The sequence below is a fragment of the Didymosphaeria variabile genome (genome assembly GCF_027946475.1).
Source record: "Didymosphaeria variabile strain IMI 356815 chromosome Unknown scaffold_6, whole genome shotgun sequence".
NCBI classification, from domain to species: domain Eukaryota; kingdom Fungi; phylum Ascomycota; class Dothideomycetes; order Pleosporales; family Didymosphaeriaceae; genus Didymosphaeria; species Didymosphaeria variabile.
This window is the reverse complement of record NW_026611625.1, coordinates 1773212-1788325: the sequence shown is the minus strand read 5'-3', so window position 1 is coordinate 1788325 and position 15114 is coordinate 1773212. Positions and strand designations below refer to the sequence as shown.

Below are 15114 nucleotides of genomic sequence, written 5' to 3'. Positions count from 1 at the left end.
CGGTGAAGAGCTAGCTGGTTCAACCAAGGAAGGCGCCGAGTAAATGCCACAGGAGAGCGGATGCAAAAGGATGAGGCGGCCGACGTTCGTGCAGCGACGCTGGGTGTCAGAAGCAACGAGACCCTGTCTGTTGGGTGGAGTGTGACGCGCGAGCCAGACGGAGGTCGAGCAAAGTCGATGTTGACGATCGAGGCTGCGCTCTGGAAGGGCGAACACTGCTTGTCAACGCTGAAAACTGCGATGGGAAGAGTGACGACGAAGAGAGCAAACGCTCAGCAAACGAGGGCCCAGTTGGTCGCCCGAGTGGGTGCAAGGACCACTTCTCGGCTGCACGGCTACACGGCCAGAGAGGCTGGCTGGGGGTCGAGAGCGCTGCCTGGGGGTGAAGATGACGAGGTGGGAGAGCAGGAAGAGGCGAAGGGGGAAAGGGAGAGCAAGGGGATGGGCGCGGCGAGGAGCGGAGCGGTTGTGGTGACGGAGTGAATTTCTCAGGGTGGTGTGTATAATCAACCAGTTAGGGGCATTCTTCAGGCCGCGCCCGCCGTCCGAATGGCCATCTCCGGCTCCAACAAATCTGTACCGACGTCCTCGCGTCGCGGCCTGGAACCCTGAGGAGCAGGCTACATTACATCTTTGCGCTGCGTCCCCGTTCTCCTGCAAGCATTCCACGCGGTTCGTCGGCGTGTATTCTGTCCTGTGTGCCGCCAGACTGCTCAACAAAGTCTGCTCCACCGACTCCACTCAGGCCAGACTCCAGAGCATCGTCAAGCACAAAGTCGATGCACGCTCTCGAGAATTGCTCCACCGGCGCTGCAAGCCTCTCCCAATGAACGCCATAAGGGGCTCATTGGCGCTGGCTTCGTCCAGTCACGGACAGCATCGGTGCTTTCGCGAGCCACGCTGGCAGACTGGCGGTGGAGGCACCCACGTCTCCGCTTTGCCTCTAGCCCTCATGGAAACAAGCTAGAATCCTTCACTGCCGTGCCAAGGGTGTCGTCGAGGCACCAATCTTTCCCGGCCCATCCTGCAGCGCGAAACACCGCCTGGAATTGTCATCGTCTTGCCGGCTTCATCTGAGCTTCGAGATGACTGTGTGTCACTCCAGCTCCCCTAAATAAAGCCAATAATCGGTCCGTGAAGTATATTGGCAACCAGCGCCCACACGCCTACGCGTACACCCCGCCCGACTCATCTGTTTGACAGCGTGCGCGGAAGTCGGTCCCCGTGCTTGTATGAAAACTGTGTGCCTGCATGCCGTGGCGGGCCCATGTGGTCCTAGTCGTGCACATGAACCCTTTCTTCCGTCACTGCCCGTATGGTCGTCAAGCAAGCGCCTTCGTGTCGGCCCAAGGCCGGCCGGGCTGGACTCGATGCCGCACACATATTGGCAGGTGATGATGAGCATGCGCATCGCGGCGTCTCCATCAGGCTCTCCGCAAATCGCAACGCGAACCCAACACCGCCAGCAGCATGAGCATTGGCGGCAAGGCGGGCTCTCTGCGTCAGACGATGAGCGTCATCCCGCCACCCATCCGCAGACTTCCACGCTTCTGACTCTGCGCGCTTCGCCAAAACGAAATCCTCGTCAGTCGTCAGAGGGCTCGCACAGGTGGTGGCAACATTAGCTTCGGCGACGGGAACACTGCACCTCCCACATGCAGAGCGACTGTTGAGACACCCCTGCTTTGACTGTGACAAGTTCAGCGAGGCCGTTATTGACTCGTCGAGGAAATCGTGGGTCGCTCACACTCAGACTGACGCTTTTGCTGTGAAGGCTTAGTTTGCGGGGGCGCAATGGGAGACCGAAAACCCAGCTTAACTCCGGATGATCAATACGGCGCCGTATTACGGGTGTCGGATCGTTCTCTCACAAGTTGTGATGGTCCGCGGCTGCCACTGCAATATCCTGTACATGCGACCTGCAGTAGCCGCGGCGCACTGGCTGCGGGAGGCTTCCAAGGTTGTGCACTGCACACACACCTGTCTTACTCACGGTAAGCACCAGGTGATCGCGCCTGTCCAGAGGCAGATCGTCAAGGTGGCGTCCAAGTCAACATCACCTACATGTTCAGCCTTGAGACCGCGCGCAACATGGCGATGCAATCAGGCTCAAGCTGTTGCCTTGGCTGCAGAGTTCATCTAGCATACGCTGGACACGAGGCTGTGTGCGCCGGTGCTGACCACGGGACGCGTACATCAATTTGCATATTCCGTGTCCGGCCTCGATTCGTGTAGTTGCCACGGTTGGCGGCTGCAATCATTTCATTGACTTCGCAATCAATCTCTAGTCGTTTCTCACATGAGGCGCACAAATGTTCCCCCGCCAAAGATCCCGAACGCCATGCAAATGCAATCGTGGGGTATTCCCAAAAAGAAATCCATGCTCGAATCTGTTTCAATCCCAATCATGGCGCATCCCTCGTACAAATCGCAATTAGTTCATCTGTCTGATCAAGTTGTTGATCAAGTCTTCACGATTGCCTAGATCGCCGCCTTCGATGAAATGCTTGAATTTCCGCTTGTGGAAGCCGCCGGTAGGGCTGTTGAGCTTGAAGGGCCACAAGAAGTTAGAAGCTTGTTTGAAGTTGGGCCCGACGGTGTAGATCTCGTGGATGAGATCTTCCATACAGATCATGCTAGCCATATATTAGCGGATGCTGGACAATGCAGGTTCCAAGTGTGGCCGTACCCGTATTTGCCAAGCTGCTCCTCGATGATTTCGTTGTCCGTAAGCGGGATGCGCTGCTTGTCGACTTTACCATAACCGCGCTCTGCAAATCAATCAGTATGTGACAGCACGATAAGAGGAATGAACTTACTATAGATGAGTTCGCGGACAGACTTCTGATTAGGGTAACCGTACGCGACAAAGGGTTCGACAATTCTCAGCATCTCCATGGTGGCCTTGGACAACTTCACGAAGACGCCATTGTTGATCTGGAGAAGACGAAGAAGCTGCAGGGTCTTGCGCTTTTTTGGGATCGATCTTGTTGATACCCTTAATACGCACGACGAAGACAAGCTTTGGTTCCTCCGGAACATAGAAGCTGTCATTTTTCTTTGCCTCGCGAGACAGCCTGACCTTCTCCTTCTCTGCGTCACGATATTCTTTCACATATTTTTCGGCCCGTGTGAAAATCACTTCCCTCTTCTTCTTGTTCTTGTCTGATCGAATATTAGCACGGACGTTCTACAAGATCTCGCTACAATTGGTTCGAAGAGGGCGGTCGCATCAGTCCCGAAAGATGGTTAACGGTACGACAACATTGACCGAAGTCTAGTCGAAAGTGTTGGTGCTTATCATCATCGCGACCGGCCCTTCTCGCCTTGTGTAGCAGCTGGGTGCGTACCTCTCTTTTCCTTCGTAGCCAAAGCGCGCTCCTCGCGAGCCCTTTCCTGCGACTTCCTCTTCTTCAGAAGGGTCTCGGGGACGAGGATGTCGTTCTGCGTCGGCACGGTTCTGCGCGGGGGGTTAGTAAGAGTCTAAGGAGGGACCCGCCTTGTAGCAAGAAGGTCGCGAAAGCAGATACTCACGTTGAAGTCGCCATTGTTCAAATTGCAGCGACCGCTGTTGCATTCGAAAATATTTCGAGGAGAACTTTGGATTTTCGAAATTCGTGCTAAGCGGGACGCTAGGCTACATAGATACTGGAGCACCTACACTAGTGTAGTACGGCTTGGCACTATCGGAGGCTCTTACACTACCCAGGTAGTGTACTACCCAGCACTCTTAATATCACTCTCATCAACCCGAAGTTTTCTGCGTGTTTCTGATGAAATCCTTCCGTTTTCGAGCTATCATGGTGTGTAGGCAGCCCAAGCGTATTTACCCAAGATCTGCGCTGTTGAGCCGAAGCGTTGACACGCTGGAAGAGACGGAACCTCCCGTTCATGACTTCTATGCGGTACGACGCATTTCCTGATGCCGCACAAGTTCACTTTTGTCTCATTCATCCTGGGACAGCACCGTGGGGTTCACCCTGACAAGGGTTCCCCGAAATTTTGTGCGCCCAAGGTAAAAAATTGATTGATCACAATGGCAAAGGAAGGTCGTAAGTGCCAAGATGAGGCTGCCTCGGATGACAAACCTTTCACCATCTACCGCTGTCGAACTCTAACTGTTCGGCCCTACATGTTAAGTTTCTCTTTGTATTGGTGCCGTTTGCTTTACTCCCATCACCACCCTCAGCTTTGTCTGCCACATCAATGATGTAATCTGAGAGCTTTCTAAGCGCCTTCCTCTTTGTTTCGCTGTATGCATACATTCTTCAAACCTCCAAAAACCTCAATCGATTAGAGGCCACACAATACATCGCACTACCATCGCAGATCCCGAGTTATCGAAACTGTACTAATTATCATCCTTCCTATCCCCCAGAAGACCCAAAAGTCAAGCAATTATTCACCCAACTCTTTGGCGGTTCACCAGACGACCCCAGAGCGCGGGAACAATGTCGACGTCAATGCCATCCAGAGGCCCTAGAGCACTAGGGCCCACGTAGCGAGCAACTTCAAAAGCATGACGTTGTCTGCCCATGCATAGCCGCAGGAACTAGAAGTCATTGGAGCCATGTTGGATATCTGAAACGCTGAAAGACCCTTGCGTTGTTGGCGCATCAGTATCGGCAGTGTATGGATCAGAGCTCTAGGCGCCATTGCATAGGGACCGCATTTCATGTTAAAGCCAACTATTATGCAATTCACCTGGCGAGTAAGGAACATCCTCCGAAGGGTTCGAATGAAAGAACAAGTCCCCACGATACTATACGCAACAGACTACCACCAGCGTTTCTATGAGGTGGGACAAGAAGATCTGATTGTAGGAAGTTTAAACGTACAGAGCCCGCCGATGTAATTTCTCGCGAAGACCAAAAGCGCGTGCGGCTGGACTCGTCGTACAATACAGCTCTGGTAGCTAAAGAGTTCGACAAAGACGTGGAGAGCGAGAGGATTTCGGAAGGTCGTGACGGTGCTCAAAGGAAGCCGTTCGCGCCACATTCCAGAGTATGCGACGAAACCGGAACGGACAACCACGCTACAACCTCACGATGCCGACGCGAAAACTAAAACTTCGCCAACAAAGATGCTCGCCCGCATGCGTCGCGGCCTATTTTTACCTCTCATGAGTCCGTTCGCGCGACCGCATGCAGCCAGCAACATGTCGCAGGCTCTTGCATATAATCTATGTCTCTGAACGCGTGCATTGTTCAACCCACCCCCTCACTCGCTACGTTTACTTATATATCTAGTCATTTTCAAGATGCATTGGCACGTTAGAGACTTCTGGACTCGTACTTCCCTGGTCTTGAGCTCCTCGTCGCATAAACACCACCACCACAAATCCTCCTCTCTTATTTCTACCTCCTCCCCGGAGTTTGCAATCACAACTACTATCCCCTACGTTTCAACGCTTGAAACTGCGGTGTACACCGAAGCTCCTTCGTCCACATCTTTCCCCTCGGTTCAATCCACCGAATCGGCCTGGAAGACCGAATCCACGAGCGAATCTTCTAAGACAGAACCTTGCAAGACTTGCACCAGCACCACCACAATGTCTACTGTTCTCAACACGCTCACCCTCTCTTCCACCATCTTCGTCACCCTTTCGACGGCGATCCCCCATAGCCCTCCAGACATCCCAGGCGCCATCCGTGGCCTCTCTGACTGCTCTCAAGATGTGCTCTTCCCACTGCTCGGAACGAGCCTGTGCAATCCTGCAGACTTCCCGTGCATGTGTGTCGAGCTCGACCGCCTGGGTGCTCGTAAGGAGGTATCAGATAAATGTCCTGAGCATGTTGATGGTAAGTTTGACATCTCCCCCTCCTTGTTAATTTTGAAGCATAGACACTAACATGACTTCAGAATATCATGACTTCGCGGTAAACACCTGCGGCAACGCCGGTGTAGTCACCGTCACAGGTACCGCTGGCTCCGAATCTGCCGTCTCAACCACCACTATCCCCGTCACCATCTCCACCGGCGGTCCTATGAACGTCACCTCTGCACCCTTCAATAACGGCACAGCCGTTGCTCCTACCAAGACCGAGACTGCCGTTCTTCCCTCTGAGACCAGTCAGGGTAACGGTACTTCGGGCGGCGGTTCAGGAGGTTCTAGCTCTAGCGGCTCAGGGTCACCTGGCTCAGGCGAGGTTGGCCCTGGTTCTGGCGGCAGTGGCTCTGGAGGCGAAGGATCTGGCAGCAGCCCTACTCAACCTGAGAACCCAGAGTTCTCTGGCGCCGCTGTGTCGGAGTTCGGTAACGGAAAGATGGCTACATTCGCTGGTTTTATTGGTATGATGTGGCTCGCCTTCGCCGAACTGTAAGCATCAAAGCGTGTCGTTTACACAATATTTCCTATGGGTCTACGGGTGGGTTTGGGTTTTCCATATTCTTATCTGGACATAATAGGGTATCCTAGACTAATGTTTAATAATCAATCATCATATCCCATTGCTCAAATTCATGTGCATGGTGTCTACACAATGTTTAGATAGGCTGTTCGCGATGTCTGAGGGTTTAGTCAGGCAGGTGCTCCCTCCAGCCAAGTGGCATTATTTCTTCGTCCATTGTCTCGAAACACACTGGCAGCACCTCACAATATCACCGAGCTTAAACCTAGGACCCTTAGCTTTTAGGTTCACGCCACTCCATGCGACACAACACTAACACAATCCCACAGCCACCTCATAGACACTGCAGATGATTATCCCGTACCAACAACACGTCGGGTTCCGTTTCTCCAGATCCCCTACTGAGATGTCGCGGCATCGCGTTGATTTCTTTGGGCACACAGGTTGATCTTCGCATTCGCAGTAGTAGTATCCGGCTGCGGCAACGGCGGAGGCAGATGTAGGTGCGGTGTGCACGAAGACAACGAGGAAGGATGAGGCAAGGACGAGAAATTGCATGATCAAAGGATGTGTGGCAGAATTCGTGTTTGGTCCTCCGGAGGAAGGTACGACCGAGGGTTCAGAGGTAATGTTGGGGAGAAGGGAGCGTCTGGGCAGAGCTTATGTAGTCGATGGCAGATGTAGCTGGGAACAGGCCTTGTTATTCGAGGTTCACATTAGTGAAGTGGGTGTCGTCGTGCAAGAGATCTTGTTCACAATCAGCGATGGGTGCAAGGTTGGGCTAACGGGGGCGTCAAAGCTTTGGGTTTCATGATCTTCGGCAAATACGCAAAGCTGTTGACGAGAGTGAATGCATACATTTTGACCAAGACTCAATCATCCGCTTGAGTGTCGGGCGTAGCAGCAAGTTCAGATCTTCCTAACATGGAAGCTTGGTGTAACCACTAGACCTATGTGTAGGAAGCCCTGTTCTCTGTGGCTTTAGGGCTATCGAGTACGGGCATAGACAGGCTCGCCTGCGATGTTCACTATACTCGTTGCAATTTGGAGCTTACTCACTTATATTACTTTGCCCCTTAGGGAAGCAGTGACCTTGTCCAAGTACTGGCCTGATCCAGAACTAATACATACTCGTACACCCAGAGACGCGAAGAGAAATTCTCCAAAACCCGCGCTTAGGTTTAGAAAGACATACCGTTACCCGCGTTGTGCTCCTTGATGTAATCACCTCCCTTCTCCATGAACTCCGCCCGCGTGATGAAGTTAGTCCTGTTCTCCTTTTTGCCCGCCCACTTCGCAGCTCCCCTCCACGCGTCCAAGACTGCATCGTCCGCTCTTCGAACAACAAGCTCTTGCTCGGCGGGAAGTACAGCTCGCAACTCGGACGCGAGTCTCTCTTCAAAACCCTGGAAGAGTGTGTTGCCACCGGTCAAGAAAATGTCTCTGAAAACGTCGTCGCGGTGCGGATTGTCGGCTAGGCGTTCAGTGAGAATGTTGGACGCAATTTCGATAATGCCAGCTTGGTCGAGACCGGCAATGCTGGGTTGGAAAAGGACTTCGGGAACACGGATTCGTTCTACGTTGAGATGGAGTTGGTGCGCCTCCTTTTGATTTTCTGGGTCGAAGGGATACGGACCATGCATGAATGCATGGAGTAACGATTTTGTCCAGTCCATCTGCGCTTCCCGTGTGGACTCTTCGGTAAAGGTGGGATCGTGCTGGAGCAGCTGGCCCTCGATTTCTTTGAGTGCCTTGCCCAGGTCCTCTTCCTCTTCATCATCGGACTGCTCGCCTGTAGCAATGGTGCGGTAGACGCCCCAATCTGCGTCATCAGCACCAAACGTATCATCGTCGCCGCCACCTCTCCGGCGCTTCTTGGTGGGGGCATCGGACGCGAGATTCGCTATGGACTTCATCCGCATTTGATTTGCCAGAGATTTCCTGTTGCCCAATTCGGCCTTCAGACGCTCGCGATCCTTTATTTTCTGGATGATGGCTTGTCGCGCCGTGCGGCGCTCTGCTGACCACCCTTCAAGATCCTGTTCACGTCTTTCGTCATCAAGTCGCTGCTCTTCTGCTAGACGTGCTTTTTCGCGCTCTTTCTCTGCCTTTGCACGCAGACGCGCCTCGTAGTTAGACTTCATCAGCCGCTGTTGGCGCTTTTGCTTTAGCTCTTCTTCGTCGAGCTCTTCATCGGGCCTGTCGAGCAGCGGGAATGTGGGCTCTTCTTGTACCTCTTCTTCGACATCGCCGACGTCCTTATTTCTTGCTTTGCGTATCGCCTTCTCCAGCTCACGAACTTTCTTCTCCAGCTGACCGTCATCATCGAAGTCGTTGGACTCTAATATCCGCTTAGATTCCTTTTTGGTAACGTCTTGCAGTTGGGTCTGCAATTGCTGGTAGTACTCAAATTCTTCTTCCTTCCGCTTTAACTTGTCCAGACGCATTTTCGCGGCTTGGGCTTGCAATCGCCTGCCGCTCTCCTTGCGTTTCTCTGCAGCTGCCGCAAGTTCTTCCTCTGTCTTCTGCACCACGACTTGCTCAACGTAGGGGAATTGAACGATCCGATCCCGATCTTCCAGCCCTGTCCACTCCAGATAGTTCGATAGTTCTTCCTCGTAGCTTTGACTGATATAGCAGTGCTCACGAACAAGGTCTTCGGCCTGCGGGTCGCTGACTTTGCCAGGAAATGAAGGGTACTTTAGACGGAGGAGCTTAAGCAGGTATTCGGCGCATTGGAAGCGACCCCAGTTGAGGCGCGTCGACTGCGACAGTAACGCTTTGGAGTTGACGACTGGTATTAAGTGCGTGGAGGTGTATGACGATGAGACGACAAGGCCTGTCTTGCCGCCGTTGTAGGAGTAGGAGAAGAGGGAGTCGATGCCGTATGCTACAGAAGGCGCGCCGTAGCATTCGAATAAGATTTCGGACATGGCTGGATATTACGCTATTAGTACACTGTCACAAAAGATGCGCATTCGTGCCAATCGCTCGAATCGAGCCAAACGTACTCTTTCTTGTGTATCCCAAGTTTGCGACAGGCTCCGTCATGACGATGGGCCTGTCTATGCTACCGTTCTTGCCGTCTACGCCCATCTTGATGAAGCAGTAGTCAAGCAAACCCTCCATGACATCCCAGTTGTTTACGACATTGCTCCCCGGTTCATATACGTTCTTCGACTGGCCCCGGGCCGTGCCATCGCTAAAGACGTCCGAGCCGACGAAGGTGAAGGTACGGGCGAGTTTTCGATCGCGGTATTTAGCTACGAGAGGGCGTAATGACAAGCGGGGATTCGCATCGAAAGACCAGCCTGCGCGGACTGCGGACGAGCCTGGCAGCTGTCAGCACTTTCTGAGGGATGCGCATTGAAGTGCAAAGCTACCATTGTCGATAACTATGGCTGTTTCGCGGTTGCTGCGCGCATAGCCTTCGGTGTCAATGGGCTTAAAACCCTCGAAAGGCGGTTCGCTGACACTCCAGATCTTCGCGGGCGGCGGCTTGGGAGAGTTGCGACCAGAGGGCGGAGGAATACCTGCGGTTGCGGAGGGCGCCATTGCGCTGGGAGTATTGACGTGGAAGCTGGAAATCGAGGCGTTATTGCATGTCGCGATGTTTGTAGTGGTGAGCTTTGAGTGAGAGTACGGCGTTTACGGAGGCGTACTACATTGCCTGCGCGCTGAGGTTCCTCACTTGCGGCGCGTCACCCGCGGTCCATGCACCATCCCATAAACGGCAACCTTCACTTAGACGATGTTGGCTACAATGAACTTTTACAACCAACGAAGATATTAAGAATGATGAGAACTGCAGAGTACCCGTTGATGTGTCTGCAATCCATACAGTGCCTCCGCATCCTAGCTCAACCAAACTAAACTCATGCACTCGACCTTCGATTGTGTATCCATCATTACGACGCACCATCCCTTCTTGCTTGCGCGCGCAATGGTCCAACCATATCCTCTATGAAGGCTAGCCAGAAGTTGAATAGATGGAGCTCGAGAGTGAATACCTAGGCGGCAGATGATTCGATCCGGTCCAACTGTTTCCTCCCAGTGCCGCTCCTCATGCCGGATCCTTCAGCCCGTTGGTAGCTGGAAAAGAGTAAGCATCCTTTCATTTGGTCTACGTGAGCTACATGGTACATACCTTCAAGGTGAAAGAGCACGTTGGATTGATAGTTTTTGAACATCTGAGACACAAGCTCCGTGTCCATGTTTGCAATGTTGATCTCCTGCAAGTTCTTATTCAAGGTCATGATGGCTTCATTGAGCTTCTCCTACGCGCCAATTAGCATGTTTTCGGCGGGCTTCCGTGTGTTGCCTTACCACGTTGACAATTATACGCGAAAGCAAGAGACTCTGCTGGTGCTCGTGTGGGCTTTCCTATGTGACGTTAGATACCTAGGTCAAATATCAAATGGCAAAGATACCATATCTACGTGACCTTGAGTCGTGCAGTTCAAAGTGCTGGTGTGAACGAGGTTGTCGTCTTGTTTACGTGGGGCGTGGGGTTACCCAAATAGTTGACGCCAAGGTTTAGGTATGGGCTGATGCATGGTGAACGGTAGGCGCGAAAGCGCCTTGAGAAGCAGCACAACCACCTCCATCCTCGCATTCTCTCTACGCTCCTGCGATAACCCCTCATAGCTTGCCGCTCAAGCTACGAAAAGCGTTTGCGAACCACCGCCGCATCTTGCGATCGACCTCGACCGTGTCGGCTGGCTACAGCTCCCTGTATAGCTGCATCATGGCGCCTCTCACTGCGGCCTCCGACGAGCACACGCATCAAGCTCTCCTCGATCAGCTCGACATCTACAAGGTCCACAAGCCGTTCCGCAATTCACACTGGAAGCCGCCGCAACGTCGCAACAAGAATGTCAAGCAGATCATCGCCGATGCCACGCGCAAAGAAGCCTCCGTTATGGCTACCCAGAACAACAGCGGCGCCTCTACGCCTGCCGTACCGCATACCGAAGGTGCCACCGGCACCGCAACCCCCGTCGGTCGACCCCCAAACATCGCACAAGCTGCTCAAAGCCTGAGTACCCTTGTGCTGGAAAAGAATCTACGGACTGCTGGGGGCGGAACAGGGCTTGCGCATGGGAATAGCACAGGGCCTGCAGCTACGTATACGAACATTGAGAGTGCACCGAGCTTTCATCCGAGTAGTCAGAGGAGGTACTGCGACATTACAGGGCTATCAGCACCCTACACGGATCCCAAAACCAGATTACGTTATCACGACAAGGAAGTATTTGGCGTCATAAGGACGATGCCACAGAACGTTGTTGAGGGGTATCTCGGTGCGAGAGGTGCACACACAGTATTGAAGTGAACGGCGAAACTGCTTGAGCGGCTCGTACGACTACATGGGTGGCAGATTCACTCTCACATTGTCTGAATACTGAGTAAGATCCATGGACAAATCCAAAGGATGGAGGTGTTACACATCGATGTGAAATATGCACATGACAATATGAAGATATGTTAGGCCAACAAAGTCAAGCTCACTCCACCCACCAAGCCCCTCTCAGGACAAGGCTCAAGAAGGCGCTCCGGCTTAATCGTGGACTGTTTGTTCTTCGCCGATGACGGGGTACCAGGAACACACGGAAAGTGTTCCTAGTTACAGCAGCGTAGAAGCATGCTGCGGCCAGGGCGTTTCTACACAAGATTCTGTCGCTTCTTGGGAAGATGTAAGATGTGAGTAGGGTTACTAGGAATTGTAATGTCAAGAACAGATTGCGTTTGGAAAGCTGCTGCATTGCACCGTGACAACACTCAGTATACTTTGCGAAGTTCGTGGAGAGTGATGAAACAGACCTCTCGAAAATCATGCGGACTCCCGTTGAGTCGTTCGCGCTAGACCAGGGTTTTGGTTCACGCACGGACCGTGGATCAACGACTCCCAGCTCACCAAAGGGACACGAAACGAACAAGTTCCCGACTTCCAGATACTACCAGTGGACCTTTGAGGCCAGATAGAACTTCCAGGCCCGGCAGCAGTCGCTCCGAAGTCGTTTGTCGCATCTTCTTCGAATAGATTCTCCCCAATCTCCCTCAGCGCAAAGCGCAAAACTATTCAAGATGCCGACCATGTGGCTCACTGATACCCAAAGTAAGTGAGCTCCAATACGTAAACACAGAGCAAACACTAAACAGTTCATAGAGATTGGGGTCGCCTTCTGTTCAGGGGGTAGGTATGCAATCAATACCGCAACGAAAACGAACTGCGCGATAACCACGACTGACCACGCGAGCAGGCGGCTTCTTTCTACTGGGCGGCGTCATGATGTTTTTTGATCGATCGATGTACGCTCACTCAGGCCCTTGATGCTCAAAGTGGCGCATCGACGTACGTACATATGCTGACTTCCCCCAGGCTCGCCATGGGCAACATCCTCTTCATCATCGGCCTAACCCTCATAATCGGCTTCCAAAAGACCGCCTCTTTCTTCGCGCGCCGCCAGAAGTGGAAAGGCACTGCCGCATTCGCCGCCGGCATCATTCTCATCCTTATTCGCTGGGCGTTCTTCGGTTTCCTGATCGAGTTGTATGGGATAGCGGTGCTGTTCGGAGATTTCTTTGCGACGATAGCGGGGTTCGTGGGGAATATTCCGGTGGTGGGACCGTATATTGCGAGGGCGTTGGAGAGGATCGGGGCGGTCTCGAGGAATAGCGAACTGCCGGTTTGAAGAGAGAGGTAAATTGGAAAGGAAGGGCAGGATGGTAGGAAAAATTCGAGGATTTGGCTGTACCATATGTTGGACTAGGATGGGCCGGCGTAAGATAGCTGGAAGCTTAGAGGACGTGAAGACGACATCAGCATGGAAGGTATATACCGGCGTTCGAAGGAGAATTTGTTTGGTAAAAGGAATACCACACGCCGTTCGAGTGAGCTTTAGATGAGTATTAGCGAGCTTGCTCGTACAATGATCAAGGACTAGCCTTAACTGTACATGTTCTACATATTGTACCTCTCATACATAGTGTTCGATCATTGAAAAACACTCCCCCCAAACCCGACAGGTCTCCTAACCTTGCTTCCCTCCACAAATGGCACCACAGCCATCGCTTTATAAATCCTCCCCATCCCGGTCGGCCCCCTATCAACCAATCTCTTCACCGCCGTCTCCAGCCTCTCCTTCGTCTTCTCATTCCCCGCACCTTTCAACAACCGCTCTGCCCTCTCCAGGATCCCCAGCGCAGACAAGAAGTAAGCTTGCTCAACAGGGCCATGTACTTCCACACCTGGCGACGCGTCTAAGGCAGATTCCGCCAGCGCGACAAAATCAACGTCTGCGCTGATGTCTACGAGACCTGCGGATACAAATGGGGAGCAGGGACGGTGGGAGCGGATGCCGCGGAGGGTGTTAGCGGGGATCGCGGATGCGGGGCCATAATCTAGTATGAGAGCAGCACCTGAGGGAACCGGCTTCTGGAACGTCGGAATTGGTTTCGATTTCGGGTTTATTGATGCGTTGGCTGGGATTGGGGATTTACTCTCAACAGAAGGAGAATTCGCGCCGCCTATCCGCACCGCGAAGTCGGAGATGTAGGAGAGTGACTCGGGGGATATTTCTATAATGGCATCGGTAGTTTCCTGGAGGGCCTTGTAACGGGGCGAGGTTTGCGGTAGGTAGAGGCTGTGTGCTGTGGGCGATTTCGAGATGGTCAGGTGAAAATCCGGTGATGGTGAGCCGTCCTCGTTGGGGGTTTGAGACATCTGCGATTCATGGATGGGTGCAACTACGAGCTCATGCCATTGATTCTTTGGGGCTTGTGGTCCTGTTCGAGGTTGTATAGGCCCCTCTGGAGTTATCGTTTTGGAAGCAGTGGGGATGGTGGAGTTGGCTACGTTTTGGAAGACATGGATTGGGAGTGCGTCAAAGAACTCGTGGGCGAGGATGAACGGTGTGGATGTCTCGTCTATTTGATGGGTCAGCACTTCTGGGTACAAATTCAAGGAAAGGCGGCATACCTTTGGGTACAAATCTGAGATCCTCGCACCAGGTGACAGTACAATTTGGTATGTACTTGCACGGCGCTCTCCAACCCAGTTCGAACGCCTGTGGCTCTTCTGTTCCAGACAGTCGTTTTGCTTGCTGTTTCCGCAAGTCATCCGAGGCTTCAATCATGTGTATAGCTTCGACACTTTGCGCGAACGGTTTGAAGCTCGAGATCGTTCTTAGCACATCATCCATTAATGTTCCTCTTCCAGGTCCCACTTCGATTATCTGTACCTTCTCTTTCCGGCCTTGCGCCAACCACTCTGTGTAAAGCCATATGCCGACTAATTCACCGAAAATTTGGCTTATCTCGGGGGATGTAATGAAGTCACCTTTCGTGCCGAACTGGTCGTGGCCGGAGGTTTGGCGCGTGTAATATCCGCCTTGGTCGGACGTTAGGCATTGGCGCATGTACGAGGCTACCGAAACAGGGCCAGTGGTCTAACACATTATCAGTCAAAGATCATCTACAGGAGAGGAGTTAAACATACCTCTATTGCTTGGGCTAATGTCCTTGCGAGCGGTGTTGACCATTGTCGCTCTTCCGAGTCGCTTGATGACCACCGTACTGCATGTCGCACAACTCCGGGCCTCAATACCTGGGAACTTGCGAACCTTGTCGCGTTGCGGAGTAGATTGAGAGAAGACGCTCTCATTTCGAATCGTTATCGGAATTCCATGATGTTGTTCTCGGGACCAAAAAGTTCAACGTTCGGAACGTGGGAGCTATGACCATCGCCCACGCCTTACCACGT

At 52.8% G+C, this 15114-nt stretch overlaps 6 protein-coding genes across 6 annotated transcripts; 3 read left to right on the top strand and 3 right to left on the bottom strand.

Annotated features, from left to right (window-relative positions):
• Positions 1 to 2434: 2434 nt before the first annotated feature.
• RPL7_2 (60S ribosomal protein L7) lies at positions 2435 to 3548 on the bottom strand (the record flags this gene model as incomplete). Its single annotated transcript, XM_056217251.1, has 6 exons — positions 2435 to 2636; positions 2690 to 2771; positions 2820 to 2955; positions 3011 to 3165; positions 3351 to 3460; positions 3535 to 3548. 6 exons carry the CDS (start codon positions 3546 to 3548, stop codon positions 2435 to 2437), a joined length of 699 nt encoding a protein of 232 aa, XP_056068807.1.
• A 2003-nt stretch (positions 3549 to 5551) lies between these two features.
• On the top strand, positions 5552 to 6323 carry N0V89_008495 (uncharacterized protein; the record flags this gene model as incomplete). Its single annotated transcript, XM_056217250.1, has 2 exons — positions 5552 to 5801; positions 5863 to 6323. The coding sequence occupies 2 exons, from the start codon at positions 5552 to 5554 to the stop codon at positions 6321 to 6323; spliced, it is 711 nt and encodes a 236-aa protein (XP_056068806.1).
• A 1208-nt stretch (positions 6324 to 7531) lies between these two features.
• On the bottom strand, positions 7532 to 9905 carry ARP5 (Nuclear actin-protein involved in chromatin remodeling; the record flags this gene model as incomplete). Its single annotated transcript, XM_056217249.1, has 3 exons — positions 7532 to 9285; positions 9362 to 9682; positions 9734 to 9905. 3 exons carry the CDS (start codon positions 9903 to 9905, stop codon positions 7532 to 7534), a joined length of 2247 nt encoding a protein of 748 aa, XP_056068805.1.
• Positions 9906 to 11097: 1192 nt separating this feature from the next.
• On the top strand, positions 11098 to 11685 carry IES6 (chromatin-remodeling complex subunit ies6; the record flags this gene model as incomplete). Its single annotated transcript, XM_056217248.1, has 1 exon — positions 11098 to 11685. The coding sequence occupies one exon, from the start codon at positions 11098 to 11100 to the stop codon at positions 11683 to 11685; it is 588 nt and encodes a 195-aa protein (XP_056068804.1).
• Positions 11686 to 12437: 752 nt separating this feature from the next.
• Positions 12438 to 13045, top strand: GOT1 (Golgi Transport; the record flags this gene model as incomplete). The annotated part of the gene is made up of 4 exons (XM_056217247.1): positions 12438 to 12468; positions 12520 to 12546; positions 12614 to 12662; positions 12733 to 13045. The coding sequence occupies 4 exons, from the start codon at positions 12438 to 12440 to the stop codon at positions 13043 to 13045; spliced, it is 420 nt and encodes a 139-aa protein (XP_056068803.1).
• Positions 13046 to 13347: 302 nt separating this feature from the next.
• N0V89_008491 (uncharacterized protein) lies at positions 13348 to 14893 on the bottom strand (the record flags this gene model as incomplete). The annotated part of the gene is made up of 3 exons (XM_056217246.1): positions 13348 to 14279; positions 14332 to 14742; positions 14851 to 14893. The coding sequence occupies 3 exons, from the start codon at positions 14891 to 14893 to the stop codon at positions 13348 to 13350; spliced, it is 1386 nt and encodes a 461-aa protein (XP_056068802.1).
• Positions 14894 to 15114: the final 221 nt, after the last annotated feature.